General features: G+C 44.0%; 1 protein-coding gene across 12 annotated transcripts in view; it reads left to right on the top strand.

Annotated features, from left to right (window-relative positions):
- The window catches only part of SMC4 (structural maintenance of chromosomes 4), a 135,791-nt gene that overhangs the window by 14,350 nt on the left and 99,215 nt on the right, over positions 1–22,226 (top strand). For 11 of the 12 annotated variants that reach the window (XR_012669858.1, XR_012669854.1, XR_012669855.1 and 8 more), the window contains exon 6: positions 7,873–8,037. The exons of the other annotated variant lie outside the window; for it this stretch is intronic. Coding sequence is in view for 6 of the 11 variants with exons in the window: in XM_048862749.2 (XP_048718706.1) it covers positions 7,873–8,037 (165 nt within the window). In the remaining 5 variants the exon portion in view is untranslated. The remainder of the gene's footprint in view (positions 1–7,872; positions 8,038–22,226) is intronic. 12 annotated transcript variants of the gene reach the window in all.

The following is a 22,226-nucleotide window of genomic DNA, read 5'->3' as shown; positions in this document are numbered from 1 at the left end:
TGCTGCAGTAAGTTTTTTTATATAACTTTAACAAAACAGAGTAATTGCCAAGTAGAAAATTACCCGTTGGCGTTAAGTTGAGAATACATATCCTCAACTTTAAGGGTTAAAAAAAAAAAATACAGCGTAGATATATCAAAACCAGGCATTGCAAACTCAGGACATTGAGAATTAAGATTCAAACATAGTGAGCCACGGGAATGTAAGACCAAAAAACTAACTTGGGGAGCTTGTCAGGCGTTTAGGTTGTCCAGTTGTTATCCACTCACATCTTGGACCCACATTGCCTACTGAAAGAAATGGAAGTTGGCATCTTTTTATACATTTTGTTAAAAGACTTAAAGCTAAGCTGTTTAATATTAAACTAAACAGTAAAACCTATTCTTTTCATTGTGATTTTATAATCAGTCAATCATATGTATGTTTAAGTAGCTTAATACCAAAACCAAATTATCTAATATCGGGGCCACAACCTCTGAGTCAATTATAAAGCTTCCTCAGAATTCCATGATGCAGTGGCACTAACCCTTTCTTCCCACTACTTCTCCCCTGGCCCCCAGAAATTTTTTTTATAAAAACAGGCGTTAGCAGAACACTTGATAAGCATGTCTCAACACTTTTAAACGCGAAACATGCTCTAAAATAATTTTGAGAGATTTACGACTGTTTGAATGTGGGGTATATTTCTTACAGGTGCCATCCCCATGTGATTTTTGTGGGTGCTCACAGTACATGTATGCACACATCTGCTCTTCCACATTCTAAAAATAACTAGGCTGAGACAACAACCAGTTAAACTAACAAAATCAAAAAACGGGGTCAAAAATAAAAAAATGAGGTACTTATAATAACAAGGATTTACAAACTCTTCATATTCTGGACTCTGAGTAGGCACTCAAACTTCAATCAAGGAATCGGGCTGTGGTATTCTGCTAGCACAGTGCTTCCCTGCATCTAAAGACCCAAAAGCAAGAGAGACTAGTCAGAGACTGAAATGGCCTTTATGTTGATGTCATGCCTTCTCCCCAAGGTGATGAATCTTGAAGATTCTGGAATGTCCATCGTCCCTCAAATAGCTTGCAGACCTGAATGGTGAGGCTTCTGTGCCTTAGTTTCAATTCTTATGTCTTTCAAACTTTGCTTATTCTTCAAATCTGGTTTGAATTAAATTCTTTGAGGAAGTGTCAACTTGGGAAAGTTCCACTTGAATCAGTAATTTTTAAAATATTCAGTGTTTTACTTATTACGAAGACTAAGTCTTTGACCAATACAAAAAATAAAATTCAGATTACATGAGACCACTTTTGAGAAATCCACCTTCTACAGTTACTCCTCTTCAGTTTTGATTTCTGTCCCTATAGTCCCCATTCATATGACTTTACATTTCTTTGCATTGTATCTCAAACCTATCTTCTCCATTACTTCTCTTACTTGGTTTGTGCATTTTTGTAGTCTATTGTCATATTCACTGATGAGCAATGTCATCAGCAGAGTTTAGATCAAATAGCCTTGAATTGTTCCATTTTAGGCCATATGTATCACTGTCGCATTGTTTTAATCCATAATCGATGACTAGCATAAACAAAAAAGGAGACAGGACGCATCCCTGCCTTACACCTGTCTTGATGCTGAAGGGCTTACTCAATCTATTTTCCATTTTAACGCAGCATTTTGAGTTAGAGTAAAATGCCTTCACAATGTTAATTAATTTTGTTGGAATTCCATATTCCACAATTTTCCACATTGTTTCTCTGTTTATACTATCAAATGCCTTTTGAAAGTCCACAAAAGTGATGGCAAGACTGCTTTGGAATTCAATTGTGTTCTCAGTAATCTGTCTCAGGGTGAAAATAGCATCTGTGCAGGGTCTCCCTTGTCTAAATCCAGATTGTTGTTCACATAAGATGGTATCCATCTTCCCTTTCTTTTTCTGTTCAGGAGGAATGGTGCTAATACTTTTCCTGTGACAGAAGCGTTACTCTCCTCCAATTTGAACAATTGTTTAGATCACCTTTGGTAATTTGATTATGATATCGAGGGTCCATTCTTCTGACACTTTTGCCTCCATCCATATTTTGTTGCACAGCGAAAAGATGACTGATTCCAGTGTTCACCTCCATATTTAAGCATCTCGGGATGAATGCTGTCCAACTAGGTACTGCCTTGTTTTTCAGCTTCTCCAATGCTTTTTCGATTTTTACCTCAGATACATCTATATCTAATGGTTTATCATTCTTATATTGCAGTCTTGTAATTGGTTCTGGTTGGTTTATCACTTCTTTGAAGTGTTCCATCCATCTGTTTTCTTGTTCCTCCTGTTTTCAAAATTTCTCCTTGTTTCCCTTTCACTGGAACACTTCTTAATTTTGATCCCTATCCTGTTTAATCTAAGAGAGAGTCTACGCAGATTTAAACTATGTAATGAAAGAAATACCAAAGGATAATCTTTCCTGGTTATGGGATATTTTAATGCCCAGATCAGAAATGAAAGAAGAGGTTGGGAAACAGTCATCGGGCCACGTACAACTGGAACAACGACAGGCAATGACACAAGACTTCTTGAATTTTGTGCTGAAAACAATCTTAACATCTGCAACTCTTTCTTCCAACATTAAAACATACACAAAAAGGTACGGATTTCACCAGATGGCCGTGCACAAAGAGATCAACTTATCTGTGTTAGTCAGAGGTGGAAAATATCAGTGTTAAACACAAGAGTATTCAGAGGAGCGGATACAGGGAATGATCACTATTTGCTGAAAGTAAACATCAAATTGAAGTTTAAAACTCTTAAAAAAAAAAGAACACAGACCCAGATTATTCAATATACAGAAATTACAAGATTGCAGGATATGAAAAGAGTACCAGATAGAGATCAAGAATAGGTTTGAGGCCCTTAAAGATCTTGAAGAAAACCAAGTGGAAAAATACTGGGATCTTCAGAACTTCTATTCTAGAAGCAGCTGAAAAGATAATTGGTAGAAAGAGAGGAAGCAAGAACAGTGGATCTCAGAAGAAACATGGAAAATTTATAGACAAAGCAGAAAACAAAAGGCTCTAGTACTATAACATGTAACTGAAGAAACAAAACAAACCTACAGGAACCTTGACAAAGCAGTAAAGAAACAATGCAAAAAAAAAAAAAAGGGAAATTGGATAGAGAGTAAGGCTAGCGAAGCTAAAGAAGCAAGGGAAAGAAACGACATAAGAACAGTCTACACCGGGGTGGACAAACTTTTTGGCCTGAGGGCCACATCAGGGAATAGAAATTGTATGGAGGGCCATGAATGCTCACAAAATTGGGGTTGGGGTGTGGGAGGGGGTGAGGGTTCTGGTTGAGAGTGCAGGCTGGGGATGAGGAGTTTGGGGTGTAGGAGGGGGCTCTGGGCTGGGACTGAGTGGTTCAGAAGGGGTGCAGGTTCTGGCTGGGGGTGCAGACTCTGGGATGGGGCTGGAGATGAGAGGTTTGGGGTGCAGGCAGGTGCTCCATGCTGGGATTGAGGGGTTTGGAGAGCAGGAGGGGGATCAGGGCTCGGGCAGGGGGTTGGGGCTTGGGGAGAGGCTCGGGTGCAGGCTCCGAGTTGCACTTACCTCAAGTGGCTCCTGGAAGCAGTGGCATGTCCCTTCTCCAGCTCCAACCCTTGGAGTGGGGCAATACTCAGCTCCCAGAAGCTGCAGCAGTGCGGCCCCAAATCCGGTGCCCCGGCTGAAGCGCCAGAGTGAGGCCAAGCTGCGTGGTGTGGCCCCCAACCCAGCGCCCTAGCGGGAGCTCACAGGCCAGCTTAAAACAGCTCGTGGGCCGGATCTGACCTGCGGGCCATAGTTTGCCTACCCCTGGGCTACACGGTCCTGAACCAGTGCATAGGAGGGCTGTCTTCTAATCTAAAGCTGAAGGTTGGTGTAACATATGTTCCAGTTAGTGATAAGGGGGATGCCCAGCCTTCATTGACTAAAAAATCTCAGTGGTGAAACCAGACCACTGGGAAAACAGAAAAGAGGTGTTTTCTCTTTATGAGTTGATTTAGTTCTTGGAATTATTGAGCACTGAAGAAATTTTTCAAGCTCTGGGCATCTCTGTTTGGGATCGAGGACACCTAGAAACATAAGTCCAGCACATCAAAGGAGCTCTTATGCTATAGTCAATGATGGTGGTCCTTCACAGATATCACTTATACATCTATCCATACATAATCATGTATATATCATTACACCGGTGTGTTCTTCAGTAAGAGGCATATAATTTAAGGTAAACTGTTGAAAGATTTTCCTTGGGGCACAGTTTTGAGACTGAGATTTTTTTTTTTTTTTTTAATTAGAGGTTTATAGATGTTGGAGGGATGGTGTCAACTTGAATTTCTACATTCGTTAGACATTCCTTTAAATAGTATATCCTAGTATTTTTAAATTAAGGGTTTTTCCTTCTCGTCCAAGCACAAGAGCTATACCAGATATGCTTAAGCTTATCGCTCTCCTCTTTCTCCCTGAATGTGTGTCTGTTGTCTCTTGAGTTTCACTTTTGCTGGTGCTGTTTTCTTTAAATACTCTTTCAAGTTATGGACAAGAGCAAGCATGTGATAGCTCCCTTAGAACAGCACGAGTGGTGTTCAAAACCCCAGCCTAGTTATGTATTTTGCATCTAGTTAGAATTGAACATCTGGAAGGGATACATGGTCAAACTGTATAATTGCCATCTTGAGGTTATACAATGCATTCTTAACTTTTACAGTGCCTGTAGTGGAAAGAAGTTGCTGGAAATATCTGTTGAATTCAACACTTGAATTAAAAAAAAAAGATATTTCTGTTACTTATCTTCCTTAATGTATAAACAGACCAATCATTCCATTAATTTAGTGAGCAATAAGAACTGTAGCCCAGTTGAACTGTACTCATTAGAAAATATTTGCATTTTGGTATACATACTGTATACTCTGGTAATAAGGGTATGTAATGTGACAGCTTATAAAAAGGATTGCTTTATTTTGTGTCACTTTAATACCTACTGACATTAGTATTTATTAATAGTTTGTCCAATAAAGAAAACTAACAAAGTTTGTATGCCTACACTTTTTTATAGCTTTGAAATAAAAGAATAAAAAATGCTCCTACATATGACTCAATATTAATGTGGAGTTTATTGTGCAGGAAGAGGAATAAGTACATAAAACATGTAAAATTAACAAGGTGTGGCTCTACTGTGTTTTTTCTTTTCTGCTCAACTGCACAGGGCTTGCATATTTTCTCGTGAGAGAAAAGTGAGGCCACTAGGTGTCATCCTATACCAAATAAGTAAATGAAAACACCCTGGCTAGGAAGAGGTCAGACTTTGGGAAAAGTTCAAAATGAGAACCCCATCTTCTTCCTCCTTGATGTTAGACACCTACACAGTTGGCTGTTGCTCCTCTTTTTTTAAAATCTTGTACTATCATGGCTTCTGTAACTCCTCTCTCCTAGTTCTCCACCTCTATAATAAGTCCTTCAGAGGATCCTCCTCATCCTCTATTCAACTTTCTGACAGTGCCAATAAGCTCTCTCCTTGGTCCCCTTCTCTTCTTCCTCTACATCTTATCTCTAGATAACCTCGTCTGCAAATACAAATTCAAATACCATCTCTATGCTGATGACTCTCAGATCTACTGCTGACCTGTCTGTTTCTGCAGAACAGCATCTCACGCAATTCTGAGCATCTGGGCTGCTCCCCTCTATGCTGCAGCTCACGGAGGTGGATCAAAGATCTGGCACTGGCCATGTATCCTTTGCTCCTTCTTGCCACCAGATTCTCTGCCTCGGTGGCAGCGGTCAGTTGGCAGTTACACTGCTCTTTTTATCTCTTCCATTATTATTTTTTCCTTTTTGGGGGGGCAGCAGCAAGCAGTTTCTCTTTTTCAATCGTCTTTCCTCCTCCCTGGGTTGGTCTTAAGCAATCTGATGGTTTAATCCACCCTGAACTTCCACCATAGTGTCTCCCTGCCAGCTATTCTGCCCTTATATAGGCATGGTATAGTAGCCAAGAAAGCACTGGGTCAAATTCAAGCAGTGCTCCATTTGTGAGGCAGCTTTCTCAGGCTGGCTGAGTCCTTCTAGTCTTTAGAGTCTTTCCTTATTCTCTTCCTGGTCCATTTTTCCACATTGGAGTCACGTTTGCTTTGGTGGGTTGGCAGTCCCACATTCCTGTTCAACTCATAGCCCCAAGACCTAATAGAGTTAAGGTCAACTGGCTGGGTACAACTCAGTATCTGCTGAGCCTGAGAAGGCTGCCTCACAAATGGAGCACTGCTTGGATTTGACCCAATGCTTTCTTGGCTGTTTTGTCTGCTGGACACAGTTAGTTCATTACTTCTGGAATATTCATTATTCAAGTTTTTTTCACTTCTTTGGAATAACTTATTTGTCAGTAGCCAGGGCACATGGAGCCAAATCTTTTATCCACCTCCATGAGCTGTAGAAGGGAGCAGCCCAGATATCCAGAATCTTGGGAGACAGTGCTAGGAGAAAGGAAATTATCAGTAAGAAATTTTTCCCATTCTGTCCAAACTAAAATCTTGGCCTGTCTCTCTATCTCCTTGTGGATGTCTAGCCATCAGTCCAAGCTCAAACATGGCTAAAACAGAGATTGAGTTCCCTATGTCCTTTTTCGATCACTGTGGACAATACTACCATCTTGCCTGTTAATCAGGTCTTTAACCTACGTATCGCTTTCGACTTTGACTTCCTTCTAGATCCTCACACCCAAGCTATTTCTATCTTGCAGACTTTTGCTGTATAACAATCTCTAAGATATCGCCTTTCCTATCCATCCACATAGCTAAAACGCTTGTCTTTGGTTATAAACTGTTTGGGACTTCTTTGGTCTGTTTTGTGTAATACCTAGTACGATGGGGTCCTTGTCCATGAGTAGGCTCTTAGGCACTATGGCAATACAAATAATAAATGTATTAATTGTACATGCACTTCTGATATCTTTTTGTTACTTTACAATTTTGAATTTAGACTAAATATTATGCAATGATTTGAATGAATTTGGAAGATGTATCACCACTTTGTTCCAAGCATATGGTGATGTGTGTAATTGGTATTTTAAAAATAAAAAATTTGCTCCGTTTACTACAGCAAGAGCTAAACTACGTTGTTTATCTTCACATCAAATTCTTTTATAATTCTTTTACAAGTCATTTCCCTTTCTACCTTATAATAAAAAATTAGATCTGCTGCTGTTTTTAGTAAAAATGTTCTGTGGTATATACATTGAGATAATGCTGTTCAGGAAGAAATAAATATAGCAGGGAAAGTTAATAAGTATTTAATAAGGCTTTTTGTTTTTGTTTTTTAATAATGTCCAACTGGACACCCAAAAGGTTCAAGTGACCAATCAGAACACTGCTCCTGAAACATTTTTTTTCTAAACTACTACTTTTAATAGGGCTCTACTCCTGATCAAACTATCTTAAATACTTTTTTATGTAAATAAAACAGTCTTAAATGGTATGGGTTTGTCATTTTTGTTAGTTTTGTTTTCCCCTCTCAGGCGAGGGAGATGTGCTTTGAAGTTTTATAGAGTGATGAAGTTTAGTTTGAAGGTTGGGCTACGGAGAACAGATGTTTTTTCTTTCACACCATCACCATAGTATCTTCAGAGGGAGAAAATTTCATTATATTCATAACTGCCTCACTAGATATACGGGTATTGTGACTAACTAGTTCTGACTGCTGCCTTACTATGTTGTAATTTATAACATCTGACTTGTCACATAAGTGGCTTAGAATAGTAAAGATCTTCATGTTATCTGCATCCCAATATATTCTTTCTCTTAAAGAAAGAACCCCAACCTCCTAAGAATGATAGAATCTAGATTAATTTTTTTTTTTTTTTTGAAGGGGGAGGTTGAACAGATTGCAATGATGAAACCAAAAGGCCAGAATGAACATGATGAAGGTATGCTTGAATACTTAGAGGACCTAATAGGATCAGGACGGTTAAAAGATCCCATTCAAGTTCTGTGTCGCAGAGTTGAGGTGTTAAATGAGCAGAGAGGAGAGAAGGTGAGTCCTCATGAGCATTCATTCTCTAAAAGTCAAATATAGAACAAAATCCTTAACTGCTGGAACTTTTTACTTCAGAAAAGCAATTGAAAGTATAATGGTAACATTCATGAGGAAAAATTAGGGGTTTTTGTTTGGCGGAGTGCCTTTAATTTTTATTTTAAGAATATTGTACACAATTTAAAAAAAAAATAATCTCAGCAGGAAGTTCATTGGAAATCATGATTGTTCTCTGGAGAACAAGATACTGTGGGCAGTATTCCAGAGGTGATGATTTCCCAATATGAACTGGTTTGCAACCAGAGACTAGAAGAAGTGCGGCTGCTTCTGTTCCATGGCTGGTCAGAGCCCAAGCTATGTGAAAGATGCATTCCTACTACACTGGGGACTGGAGTTCCTGTAAGAATACCCTCCAATCTACTGATTCCCAAAGTAAACAGAGAGCTGAAACAAGAACACTCCATAATGATATTTCTTAGCCCCATCTTGGCTGAGGAAGTATTAGTACTTGGACCTGCAGACCCTTTCAATCCAACCTCCATTCATGTTACCAGTCCTCTCTGTATATCATAGCATTACAGTCAGGTGCTGCACTCCAATCCATGCAGTCTCAGCCTCACAGCATGGATGTTTGGTGGCTAACAGCTATAGATAGAATCTATTTTCATCTGGTTCAGAAGAAAAAAATTATTCTAGAACTACTGTGACAAATGTGGGAATTTTCTGTAATATATTTATGACCTGTCTATATGACTTGATACCTTGGCATTGTTACCCTTTGGGGGAAATAATTCATTTTCTCCTTAGGACATGGGAAGTCAGTCTAGGTATTTGAGATATATAGCAGGGGTAGCCAAACTTACTGACTCTCCAAGCCACATAGGACAATCTTCAGAATTTCAAGAGCTGGAGCGCACCCCGAGACCTTCCCTCCCTGCTGGACAGAAGCCACAAGCCACTACCCCGCTGCAAGGTGCAGATCCCAAGCTTCCCCCTCCCCCACCTCCCTGTCTGGTAGATGGAAAATGGAGGGAGGGGTATAAAGTGGGACTCCACAAGCTGCATGTTAACAGTAAGAGCCATGTGTGGCTTGTGAGCCACATTTTGGCCACCCCTGCCATAAAGCTACAAGGACTGTGTGGGCTGGAATCAACACATTTGAATGGAAGACCCTATAGAGACAATGAGAACCTCGAAGACCAAAATTAACACCTAGCTGCAGAGGCAGCTGAACATGTGAACAAAGCATGGCTGTAAAACAAGAGGTGTCAGGTGGCTGTATTAAGAGCTCTGCTGACAGAGACACATGGGCTGGTAGACAAAAAGGGACAGACGAAGGGAGCATAGGTTGTTCCTACGTAGCATGGATTTGGGGTGCCCTGGCTTCAGCCAGTCTGAACTCTTTCTTAACCCTTGCTTCTCTGTATTTCAAAATTGCATGCCAGCTGACTAATACATTGCCTGGGTGTCGCTGCAAATACTGACTAAACATTGTGCCCTGAAAGGTATGGAGAAGCCTCCAGCAGGAGTCTGGCTTGACTGGATTCATTGCAGGGAATCAGGGACAGAGACGAGGATTGCTGGTGCCCAAAGGTCCAGTTTTTCAGAGTCATGGAGTCAAGGTCCTACCCCTTTGGAACTCTGTGGAATCACTGGGGTCCAGGACACAAAAGGGGTCACTCCCAAGGGATTGGTTACAGGCTGGGCCATATCCCAGACCCTGTGAATCCATAACAGCTACCTATCTGGCTAAGTGGAAAAGGTTCTTGATCTGGATGCTCTATCTCCATCTGCATCACAGATTCAAGATATTGGAACACCTACTAGAACTGAAAGAATCAGGCCTGCCAGTGAGCTCATTAAAATTCGTCTGGTGGCCATCTTGGCCTTTCAAGACCAGTCACCACCACCACCACTAACCCCCTATGGTCAGGAGAGTCTTAAAAGGACTAGTCTATCCACAGGCTACAGTACCAGCTCTTCTTTGAGTGATGGTCCCTATGTGTGTTCTACATTTGGGGTACACATGTGTGCCATGCACCCAAGTCCAAAAATTCTTAAGAGCAGTGTCTGTTGGTCTGCACATGTGTAGTAACTATCCTTGTGCTCCCAACCAAAGGTATAAGAGGCAGTGCAGGTGCCTCTCCAGTTGCTTCTCTACTGCCACGTAGCCTGAGTTGGAATTGTGTCCTCCTTTACTTGGTTTCATGACCTATAAAGAAAATATTTGTAAACAGTTATATTGTTAGATTTGTAGTTAGTAGTTAAATTTTTTAGTGTAGTATAGAGTGTTTGTCTCTCTCCCGTGTTGGTGAACCCCTCCCTGTCTCTAGGACTGTGCCCAAAGTCCTGGGTTTCAAGAATTGCATCATCTGTCCTTGATCCTTCTCTATCAGTGACGAACATCAGCGCTGCCTGTGCAGTTTGGGTGAGGCACATAACTCTGTGAAGTACAGTATCTGTTGCCCCTTGCCACCCAGAACTTGAGAAGCCCAGGAGCTTCACCTATGTAAGCACTTGGTGGAGAGGGCTATGAGGCCCCTCTCTGACTCAGGCCAGGGAGACCACCCTCTACATTGGCCTGCAGTGCCCCTCCAAACATGTGCCTTGGAGCAGAGCCCTCAACATCTAAGAGCTAGGACTCTTCTTTGAGGGTTCCCCGTGAGAGTAGAGGATGCTCTCATGGATGCAAGGACAGATCCCCATTGAGGACTGTCCATGAGAAACATACTTCCTCCCTGTCATAAATATAAGGGAAGGGTAAACCCCTTTGAAATCCCTCCTGGCCAGGGGAAAGCTCCTCTCACCTGTAAAGGGTTAAGAAGCTAAAGGTAACCTCGCTGGCACCTGACCAAAATGACCAATGAGGAGACAAGATACTTTCAAAAGCTGGGAGGAGGGAGAGAAACAAAGGGTCTCTGTCTATATTCTGTCTTTGCTGGGGAAAGACCAGGAATGGAGTCTTAGAACTTTTAGTAAGTAATCTAGCTAGGTACGTGTTAGATTATGATTTCTTTAAATGGCTGAGAAAAGAATTGTGCTGAATAGAATAACTATTTGTGTCTGTGTATCTTTTTTGTAACTTAAGGTTTTGCATAACTATTTGTGTCTGTGTATCTTTTTTGTAACTTAAGGTTTTGCCTAGAGGGGTTTTCTATCTTTTGAATCTAATTACCCTGTAAGGTATCTACCATCCTGATTTTACAGGGGGGATTTCTTTATTTCTCTTTACTTCTATTTCTATTAAAAGTCTTATTGTAAGAAAACTGAATGCTTTTTCATTGTTCTCAGATCCAAGGGTTTGGGTTTGTGGTCACCTATGCAAATTGGTGAGGCTTTTTACCAAACCTTGTCCAGGAAGTGGGGTGCAAGGTTTTGGGAAGTATTTTGGGGGGAAAGACATTTCCAAACAGCTCTTCCCCAATAACCAATATTTGTTGGTGGTAGCAGCCAATCCAAGGACAAAGGGTGGAATATTTTGTACCTTGGGAAAGTTTTGACCTAAGCTGGTAAAGATAAGCTTAGGAGGTTTTTCATGAAGGTCCCCACATCTGTACCCTAGCGTTCAGAGTGGGGAAGAACCTTGACATGGTGGCATAGTGGTGGGATTAACCTGAAATCATTTTGAGATCCAGTTGAGATTTTTTGAACTAGAAATACAGATTTTAAAAAGGAAATTTTTTTTTCCTTGGGAAAGGAAGTCCAGAAAGCAGCTGAAACTGAAAGCAGCTTGTTTTTTCTCTGCTTTGTGGCCAAGCAGAGACAAAAGGGGATTATCTTTGTGAATTGCAGGTTTTCTTTGCCTGGAGGCAGGGTACTTAACTCCTGCAGGGAAATTCACAGTCTTCCAACCCAGAGTTTTTTTTTCCCTAAAAGTAAATGAGAGGGGAAGGGGGTGTTCTACCCATTTGCCCGGAGACAAAAGTGACAGTGTTTTTTTATTTTTTTTAGGATTTTGATTTTTTACAAGGAGCACAAGTTTTAAAAGGAATTTTTTTTCCTTTGGGCTGCTGGTAAGCAGGTTTCCAAGTAGTTGGAGGTTTTTTTATTTGATTTGGGCCCAGAGCAGAGACAAGGGAATTGTCTTTTTCTGTAGGCTGACAATCACTATCAGAGAATAGGTATTCTATTCCAGCACAGCAAAATTTTACAGCCAAGTTTTGTTGGTTTATTTCTAAACCTCGGGTGTAAAGTTAGTTAAAAACAGAGAGGTTAGAATGACAAAATCCACGGCTCGACAAAAGCTGGAATTAGCCAGATTTCAGGCTGAGGAAAGACAAAGGGAACATGAAAGACTGATAGAATTCATGCGGCTGAAGAAGGAGGAGAAGGAACAAGAAAGGGAGGCAGCGAAAGAGGCAGAACAACACGAAACGGCTGCTCACAGGAGAGCTATGGAAGCAAGGGACAAAGAACTGGAGGAGAAGGAAAAAGAGAGGAAGTATGTGGAGGAGATGGAGAAGATAAAGGCTCAGCAGAATATCCCAACAAACCCTAGCAATCCTTCAAGTACCACTTCCCATCCCAGAAAGTTCCCCACCTACAAGGCAGGCGATGATACTGAGGCCTTCCTAGAAAACTTCGAAAGGGCCTGCCTTGGGTACAACATCTCTACTGACCAATACGTGGTAGAGCTGAGGCCGCAGCTCAGTGGACCCTTAGCTGAGGTGGCAGCTGAAATGCCTAAAGAACACATGAACAAGTATGAACTGTTTAAATCCAAGGCGAGAGTCAGAATGGGGATAACACCCGAGCAGTCTCGTCGGAGGTTCCGAGCCCTAAGGTGGAAACCAGACATGTCATTTACCCGACATGCCTACCACATTGTGAAACATTGGGATGCCTGGATATCAGGAGCAAGTGTTGAATCTCCAGTAAATTTGCCCTTCCTAATGCAAATGGAACAATTCTTACAGGGTGTTCCTGAGGAAATAGAAAGATACATCCTCGATGGAAGCCCAAAACTGTAATCGAGGCAGGAGAGATTGGAGCCAGATGGGTGGAGGTGGCAGAGAAGAAGAAAACTGGTCACAGTTGGAGCGGAGACCAGAAGGGACAACCCCAGACCACACCCTATTACCGGGAGCCGCCCAAGACCCCACCTACCTCCCAAAGAACCCTCCAGACCCCTTATCGTCCCACCACCCTGTTCTCCAGCAACGCATCTCGCCCCAGTGACCCGTCAGCTGGACGATGTTTTAAATTTAACGAGCTGGGGCATGTAAAGGCCAACTGCCCCAAGAACCCCAACAGATTACAGTTCATTGCACCGGAATCACACCAGAGGTCCGCAGGCCCAGATACCCTTGGAGCGGAGGGAAACTGAGTGGGCGGGAAGAAGGTCACCACGTGGAGGGACACCAGAGCACAAGTGTCAGCTATCCATGCTTCCTTAGTGGACCCCAATTTAATGAACCCAGAGATCCAAGTGACGATTCAACCCTTCAAGTCCAACTCTTTCAATTTGCCTACAGCCAAGTTGCCTGTCCAGTACAAGGGCTGGTCAGGAACGTGGACTTTTGCAGTCTATGATGATTATCCCATCCCCATGCTGTTGGGGGAAGACTTGGCCAATCATGTGAAGCAGGCCAAGAGGATGGGAACGGTCACCCGCAGCCAGGCTAAACAAGCCGTGAGGCCTAGCTCTGTTCCGGAAACTTCTATCAGGACCCGGTCAGAGGTGATGGACCCGGACCCCAGGCCAATGTCTGCAACAGCAGTAGTGGATCCAGTCCCAGAGACCCAGACGGAACCAGTCCCAGAACCGGAACCAGCGGAACAACCAACACCAGACCCATTGTCAGCACTGAATCCAGTACTTGCAACCTCAACACCAGAGGGCCCCACCGAACCTGAACTGGCAGTAGCCGATAACCCTACACAAGAGGCTCAGCCAGAGCCTGAATCCCAACATAGCGCACCAGCGGAGAGCGGCTCACAGTCAACAGAAACAGCTCCATCCCCTATATCGCTTCCAGAGGGACCAAGCCTAGGTCCACAATCCAATGAGGAACTGATGTCTCCAGCATCAAGGGAACAGTTCCAGACCGAACAGGAAGCAGATGAAAGCCTCCAGAGAGCTTGGACGGCGGCACGGAGCAACCCACCGCCTCTCAGCTCTTCTAATCGATCCAGGTTTGTTGTAGAAAGAGGACTTTTATACAAGGAAACTCTTTCTGGTGGACGCCAGGAAGACTGGCATCCTCAGAGACAGTTGGTAGTTCCAACTAAATACCAGGCCAAGCTCTTGAGCTTAGCCCACGATCACCCTAGTGGCCATGCTGGGGTGAACAGGACCAAAGACCATTTGGGGGGGTCATTCCACTGGGAGGGAATGGGCAAGGATGTTTCTACCTATGTCCAGTCTTGTGAGGTGTGCCAAAGAGTGGGAAAACCCCAAGACCAGGTCAAAGCCCCTCTCCAGCCACTCCCCATCATTGAAGTTCCATTTCAGTGAGTAGCTGTGGATATTCTGGGTCCTTTTCCGAAAAAGACACCAGAGGAAAGCAGTACATACTGACTTTCATGGATTTTGCCACCCAATGGCCGGAAGCAGTAGCTCTAAGCAACACCAGGGCTAAAAGTGTGTGCCAGGCACCAGCAGACATTTTTGCCAGGGTAGGTTGGCCCTCCGACATCCTCACAGATGCAGGGACTATTTTCCTGGCAGGAACTATGAAAAACCTTTGGGAAGCTCATGGGGTAAATCACTTGGTTGCCACTCCTTACCACCATCAAACAAATGGCATGGTGGAGAAGTTTAATGGAACTTTGGGGGCCATGATACGTAAATTCATAAATGAGCACTTCAATGATTGGGACCTAGCGTTGCAGCAGTTGCTCTTTGCCTACAGAGCTGTACCACACCCCAGTTTACAGTTTTCCCCATTTGAACTTGTATATGGCCGTGAGGTTAAGGTTCGCCATTGCAGTTGGTGAAGCAGCAATGGGAGGGATTTACACCTTCTCCAGGAACTAACATTCTGGACTTTGTAACCAACCTACAAAACACCCTCCGAACCTCTTTAGCCCTTGCTAAAGAAAACTTACAGGATGCTCAGAAAGAGCAAAAAGTCTGGTATGATAAACATGCCAGAGAGCGTTCCTTCAAAGTAGGGGACCAGGTCATGGTCTTAAAGGCGCTCCAGGCCCATAAAATGGAAGCATCGTGGGAAGGGCCATTCACGGTCCAGGAGCTCCTGGGAGCTGTTAATTATCTCATAGCATTCCCCACCTCCAACCGAAAGCCTAAGGTGTACCATATTAATTCTCTAAAGCCCTTTTATTCCAGAGAATTAAAGGTTTGTCAGTTTACAGCCCAGGGAGGAGACGACGCTGAGTGGCCCGAAGGTGTCTACTACGAAGGGAAATGTGGTGGTGGTGTGGAAGAGGTGAACCTCTCCGTGACCCTTGGGCGTATGCAGCGACAGCAGATCAAGGAACTGTGCACTAGCTATGCGCCAACGTTCTCAGTCACCCCAGGACTGACTGAACGGGCATACCACTGCATTGACACAGGTAATGCTCACTCCAACCTTACCGGGTGTCTCCTCAAGCTAAAACTGCTATAGAACGGGAGATCCAGGATATGTTACAGATAGGTGTAATCCGCCCCTCTGGAAGTGCATGGGCATCTCCAGTGGTTCTAGTTCCCAAACCAGATGGGAAAATACGTTTTTGCGTGGACTACCGTAAGCTAAATGCTGTAACTCGCCCAGACAACTATCCAATGCCACGCACAGATGAACTATTAGAGAAACTGGGACGGGCCCAGTTCATCTCTACCTTGGACTTAACCAAGGGGTACTGGCAGGTACCGCTAGATGAATCTGCCAAGGAAAGGTCAGCCTTCACCACACATCTCGGGCTGTATGAATTTAATGTACTCCCTTTCGGGCTGCGAAATGCACCCGCCACCTTCCAACGACTTGTAGATGGTCTCCTAGCGGGATTAGGAGAATATGCAGTCGCCTACCTTGACGATGTGGCCATATTTTCAGATTCCTGGGCAAACCACCTGGAACATCTACAAAAAGTCCTTGAGCACATAAGGGAGGCAGGACTAACTGTTAAGGCTAAGAAGTGTCAAATAGGCCTAAAGAGAGTGACTTACCTTTGACACCAGGTGGGTCAAGGAACTATCAGCCCCCTACAGGCCAAAGTGGATGCTATCCAAAAGTGGCCTGTCGCAAAGTCAAAGAAACAGGTTCAATCCTTCTTAGGCTTGGCCGGTTATTACAGACGATTTGTACCGCAATACAGCCATATCGCCGCCCCACGGACTGACCTAACCAAACAGAAACAGCCAAATGCTGTTCAGTGGACCGAAAAGTGTCAGAAGGCCTTTAACAAGCTTAAAGCGACACTCATGTCTGACCCTGTACTAAGGGCCCCAGACTTCGACAAACCGTTCCTAGTAACCACAGATGCGTCCGAGCGTGGTGTGGGAGCAGTTTTAATGCAGAAAGGACCTGATCAAGAATTCCACCCTGTAGTGTTTCTCAGCAAAAAACTGTCTGAGAGGGAAAGCAACTGGTCAGTCACTGAAAAAGAATGTTACGCCATTGTCTACGCTCTGGAAAAGCTACGCCCATATGTTTGGGGACGGCGTTTCCACCTGCAAACCGACCATGCTGCACTGAAGTGGCTTCACACCATCAAAGAAAATAGCAAAAAACTTCTTCGGTGGAGTTTAGCTCTCCAAGATTTTGATTTCGACATCCAACACATCTCAGGAGCTTCTAACAAAGTGGCTGATGCACTCTCCCGTGAAAGTTTCCCAGAATCAACTGGTTAAAATCGTCCTTGAGATGTAGAAAATATTGTTAGTCTTTATGTATTTGGTAGTATATTTAGAGTTGCATGTGTCTTATTAACTCTGTTTTTCCTAGAGCTCCAGGAAGAAATCCCAGCCAGTGTTTCACCCTAGCTGAGATTTGGGGTGTGTGTCATAAATATGAAGGGAAGGGTAAACCCCTTTGAAATCCCTTCTGGCCAGGGGAAAGCTCCTCTCACCTGTAAAGGGTTAAGAAGCTAAAGGTAACCTCGCTGGCACCTGACCAAAATGACCAATGAGGAGACAAGATACTTTCAAAAGCTGGGAGGAGGGAGAGAAACAAAGGGTCTGTCTGTCTATATGCTGTTTCTGCCGGGGATAGACCAGGAATGGAGTCTTAGAACTTTTAGTAAGTAATCTAGCTAGGTACGTGTTAGATTATGATTTCTTTAAATGGCTGAGAAAAGAATTGTGCTGAATAGAATAACTATTTCTGTCTGTGTATCTTTTTTGTAACTTAAGGTTTTGCCTAGAGGGGTTCTCTATGTTTTGAATCTAATTACCCTGTAAGGTATCTACCATCCTGATTTTACAGGGGGGATTTCTTTATTTCTATTTACTTCTATTTCTATTAAAAGTCTTATTGTAAGAAAACTGAATGCTTTTTCATTGTTCTCAGATCCAAGGGTTTGGGTTTGTGGTCACCTATGCAAATTGGTGAGGCTTTTTATCCAACATTTCCTAGGAAAGGGGGGGTGCAAGTGTTGGGAGGATTGTTGATTGTTCTTAAGATCCAAGGGTCTGGGTCTATAATCACCTAGGCAAATTGGTGAGGCTTTTTACTAAACCTTGTCCAGGAAGTGGGATGCAAGGTTTTGGGAAGTATTTTGGGGGGAAAGACATTTCCAAACAGCTTTTCCCCAATAACCAGTATTTGTTTGGTGGTGGTAGCGGCCAATCCCAGGACAAAGGGTGGAATATTTTGTACCTTGGGGAAGTTTTAACCTAAGCTGGTAAAGATAAGCTTAGGAGGTTTTTCATGCAGGTCCCCACATCTGTACCCTAGCATTCAGAGTGGGGAAGGAACCTTGACACTCCCCAAACCTGTTCAGTTGGGTGAGATGTGCGGAACCTAAGGAACCGGCTCTGATGAAGACCCCCAGATTGGAGGGCAAGATGCATAAAAAGAAAGATCCGCTGGTTCTCTCAGTACTGAAGTATAAGACTTGACGTTCACCAGTTGTGTCTGAGTACTGGTCCAGACCCATCATCAGTGTTGCCTCATCTATCTAGAGACTGTCAGACTTAACTATGGGAACCCGTGGGACACAAGTGGATACCGAACCTTGTATAATGCCGGAAGATATATTCCTCCCTTATCCACAGTTTCCATTTCTGTCTGTCCCAGCCCTTCTGAGGGATGTCCTTACTCAAGAGAAATCTATATCACTGTCCCAGGAGCTTTACCTCCAACATCTGGCAGATATCTCCTGTTACCAACTACACCTCCACTACTGATGGAGCCGTTCTTGGACTCAGGTGAATTGGAGGAGATAGTCACACTGGTATCTCTGCAGCGACAGTTGAGCCCCAATAGATAGTCGAGAGGTTACTCTTGCCATTCTGCCAGGTATGACCAGCACCTAGCTTTCAGAGTCCTAGGGACACCAAAAGCATGAGGTTGCATCCCTGACCATTTTGGCTAATAGCCGTTGATGGACGTATCCTCCAAAAACTTACCTAATTCTTTTTTCAACCCAGTTATAGTTTTGGCCTTCACAATATCCCCTGGCAATGAGTTCCACAGGTTGACTGCATTGTGTGAAGAAGTACTTTCTTTTGTTTATTTTAAACATGCTGCCTCTTAGTTTCATTGTGGGATCTCTGATTCATGTGTTATGTGAAGGGGTAAATAACACTTCCTCATTCACTTTCTCCACACAAATCATGATTTTATACATCTCTCTCATATCTCCCCTTAGTTGTCTCTTTTTCAAGCTGAATAGTCCCAATCTTTTTAATCTCTACTTTCATGGAAGCTGCTCCATATCCCTAATAACTTTTGTTGCCATTCTCTGTATGTTTTCCAATTCTAGTATCTGTCTTTGGAGATGAGGAGAACGGAACTGCACACGGTATTCCATGTGTGAGCATACCATGGATTTATGTAGTGGCATTATGAAATTTTTTGTTTTAGCATCTATCCCTTTCCTAAGGGGTTTCTAACATTATAAGCTTGGTTCTTTTGTTTTGCTTTTAACTGTCACTGCACATTGAGTTTTCAGAGATGTTTTCAGAAAACTATCCGCAGTGACTGCAAGATCTTTTTGAGTGGTAACAGCTAATTTAAACCCCATCATTTTGTATATATAGTTGGGATTATGTTTTCCATTTTTCATTACTTTGCATTTATCAACATTGAATTTAATCTGTCATTTTGTTTCCCAGTCGCCCAGTTTAATGAGATACCTTTGTAAATGTTTGCAGTCAGCTTTGGACTTAACTATCTTGATTAATTTAGTATCATCTGCAAATTCTGCCATCTCACTGTTTACCTCTTTTTCCAGATCATATATGAGTATGTTGAACAGCACTGATCCCAGTACTTATGCCTGGGGGATCCCGCTATTTACTTTTCTCCATTGTGAAAATTGACCGTTTATTCCTACTTTTTGTTTCCTACCTTTTAACCAGTTACTGATCCATGCGAGGACCTCCCTCTTATCCCATGACTGGTTTCTTTGCTTAAAAGCCTTAGTGAGGGACCTGGTCAAAAGGCTTTCTGAAAGTCCAAGTACACTGTATCCACTGAATCAGCCTTGTCCATGTGTTTATTGCCCCCCTCAAAGAATTCTAATAGATCAGTGAGGCATGATTTCCCTTTACAAAACCCATGTTTGCTCTTTTCCAACAAATTGTATTCATCTGTGTGTCTGATAAGTCTGTTCTTTACTATAGTTTCAACCAATTTGCCTGCTACTGAAGTTGGTCTTACTTGCATATAGTTGCCAGTATTGCTTCTGAAACCTTATTAAAAATTGGCATCAAATTAGCTATCATCTAGTACAGAAGATGATTTAAGCAATAGATTACATACCACAGTTAGCAGTTCTTCTTTGAGTGCTTGCTCATTTTGATTCCACTCTAGGTGTGTGCATGCCCACGTGCACAGTTGTCAGAGATTTTTGCCTTAGCTGTATCCGTAGGGTTGGCTGTGGCGCCCTCTTGAGTCCCATGCTCATATGGTGGTAAATTAGATGCTGCCAGCCCTATGCCATCTCAGTTCCTTCTTACTGCCCGTGACAGTTGGTCGGAGCGCCTCGTCTTGCATTGCAAGAGCATTAGTGGTTCTTAACAGCTATTGTTATCTTCTTTGTATATAGTTCTTAGGTACTTAGTTAGCCATTAGTTTAAGTGTTAGTTTAATAGATAGTCCTGGCTGGGACTTCGCCCCGCAGCGGGGCATGCCCCGTTCCCCAGGCTTCAGACCATGCCCATCATGCAACAGACTGATGCCTGTTAGTGATCCCCATGACTGCTGTTTGAGTGCTTGGGGGAGTCCCATACAAAGGACAAGTGCAGGATCTGTAAGAACTTTTGCCCTAGAACCCAGAAGGAATAGGATAGCCGCTTGAGGGCCCTCCTCATGGAGTCTGCTTCCTCCTGCATTAGGGCCCTCCCATTCAGATTCCACTCCTAGCACCTTGGCATTGGTGCGGAGCGCACCGCCAGCACTGATTCCTGCCCATCACCGTTCCCCCCCTCGCCAGTGCCTAAGAAGTAGCAGAAGAAGAAGGGCTCCCAGGCAGGAGAGGGGAAGGGGGCCTTCGGCAAAGGACTTACGTCAGGCCATATGTTCACCCAGGAGGTTCATGGGGGTATTGCTGTGGTCGGACCCCTAGCCCAGCCAGGAATCCGACTTGCAGGAGCTGCAGGGGACCCTAGCTCCTCCTACAACCTTTATTGCCCAAAGTGGCCCCGGTGGCTAAAGACCCAGTAAGCTGGCCGGCACTACACATGCTGTGCTGGACTCGGCTAGGGCCCCACTCTCCTAGGGCAAGCCCGTCTTGGGACCACCCTGTAGGGCAGTGGAATATCCTCAGTCCTGGACCTTATACGTAGGTCCCCATCAATACAGCCTAGGACCCCAGTCCCGCAACCTTGGTCGCTGACCAGAAGACCCAGGTCCCCAATGTCTCACTCTCCCTTATGAGGCATGGGAAACCGAAGTCAAGGCACCGGTCCCCGTACCCTTGGTACTGGCGAGCCTTCTGCCAGGGATTGCTATAGCAATCTGTGCTGTGGCATAGATGATCTCCCAGGCGTTGATCCCCACAGTTGCGGGATCGCTCCCCATCATGATACCAGTCTCACCTCTCTGGTACCACTCGTTGAGCAGGCACTGATACTTGCCCTCTTCTCATTGATCGCCGGTGAAGGTCAGTTGGTAGATTCAGGCTTCCACAGTTCTGCCCTGCTCACCAGAGGGGCAGTGGTCTGAGTCAGAGCGGGAGTTCAGCCAAGAAGGGATGAATCACCGCCAGCCCACGAGACTGGCGCGGCATCTGCAGTGGGGGTATGGCAGCAGGGACAGTGGCCTGCTCAATGGTCATTCTGGAATCCTTGGGGCATGCCAATGATGCCAGTCCCATACTCCTGCCAATTCCTTCCTGGACCCCTCGGACAAGCTTCTGAAGATAAGTTGTGACAGATTTGTTACCAATCTGTCTGAGGCGTCAGATGATCAGGGTGAGGCCACAGGATCGTTTGGGGAGGAGATGACGGAGCACACCAAGTAACTGAATTTTAAAGCTTTATTGATTAAAATAATAAAACAGCGGAGAGTGCTGGGGATTCCATTCCCCATGTCACTCAAAGGAAGGAAGGAAGCGTTAGTGCCCCAAGCCCTAACCCACTTTCATACTCACACTCATACTACCCGAGGCTGGCCAAGCCTCGGTGTAACGTAAGAAGAAGAGCGGGAGGGGTGGACAGGAGTTCTTGTCCCATGCACGCATCGTCCAGGGTCTGCTGTTGATCTCCGATTTGCCTTAGCTCCCAGGAGGGTTTTTAAGTCCCTGGGGTCTCTTGGGGGCGTCTCCTTCTGGGACCTTTGTTCCCCATGCTCTGTGTACCAGTTCAAACCGGCCTTAGTGGCTTCTTCAGCTTTCCCAAAAACACATTGGCTTCACGGACGCTACAGTGGTTGTTTACCCCCTTGCTGGCCTTCACTGTCTTGCTGGGTTTTGAAGTCCCTACAGGTTTGCGCAGCTGAATCTTCCTTTCTCACAGCTGGTGGTGGTGGTGGTGGGGAATGCACTCACCTGCCAAGACAGAAGGGGGGGGTATCAGAGTGCAATGGCCTTGGACTGGAGTCAGCTCCTTATCTTCAAGCCTAGCTGAATTGTCGAGT

This window comes from Caretta caretta, chromosome 9 (genome assembly GCF_965140235.1).
Source record: "Caretta caretta isolate rCarCar2 chromosome 9, rCarCar1.hap1, whole genome shotgun sequence".
NCBI classification, from domain to species: Eukaryota; Metazoa; Chordata; order Testudines; family Cheloniidae; genus Caretta; species Caretta caretta.
This window is presented reverse-complemented; position numbering and strand designations above follow the sequence as displayed.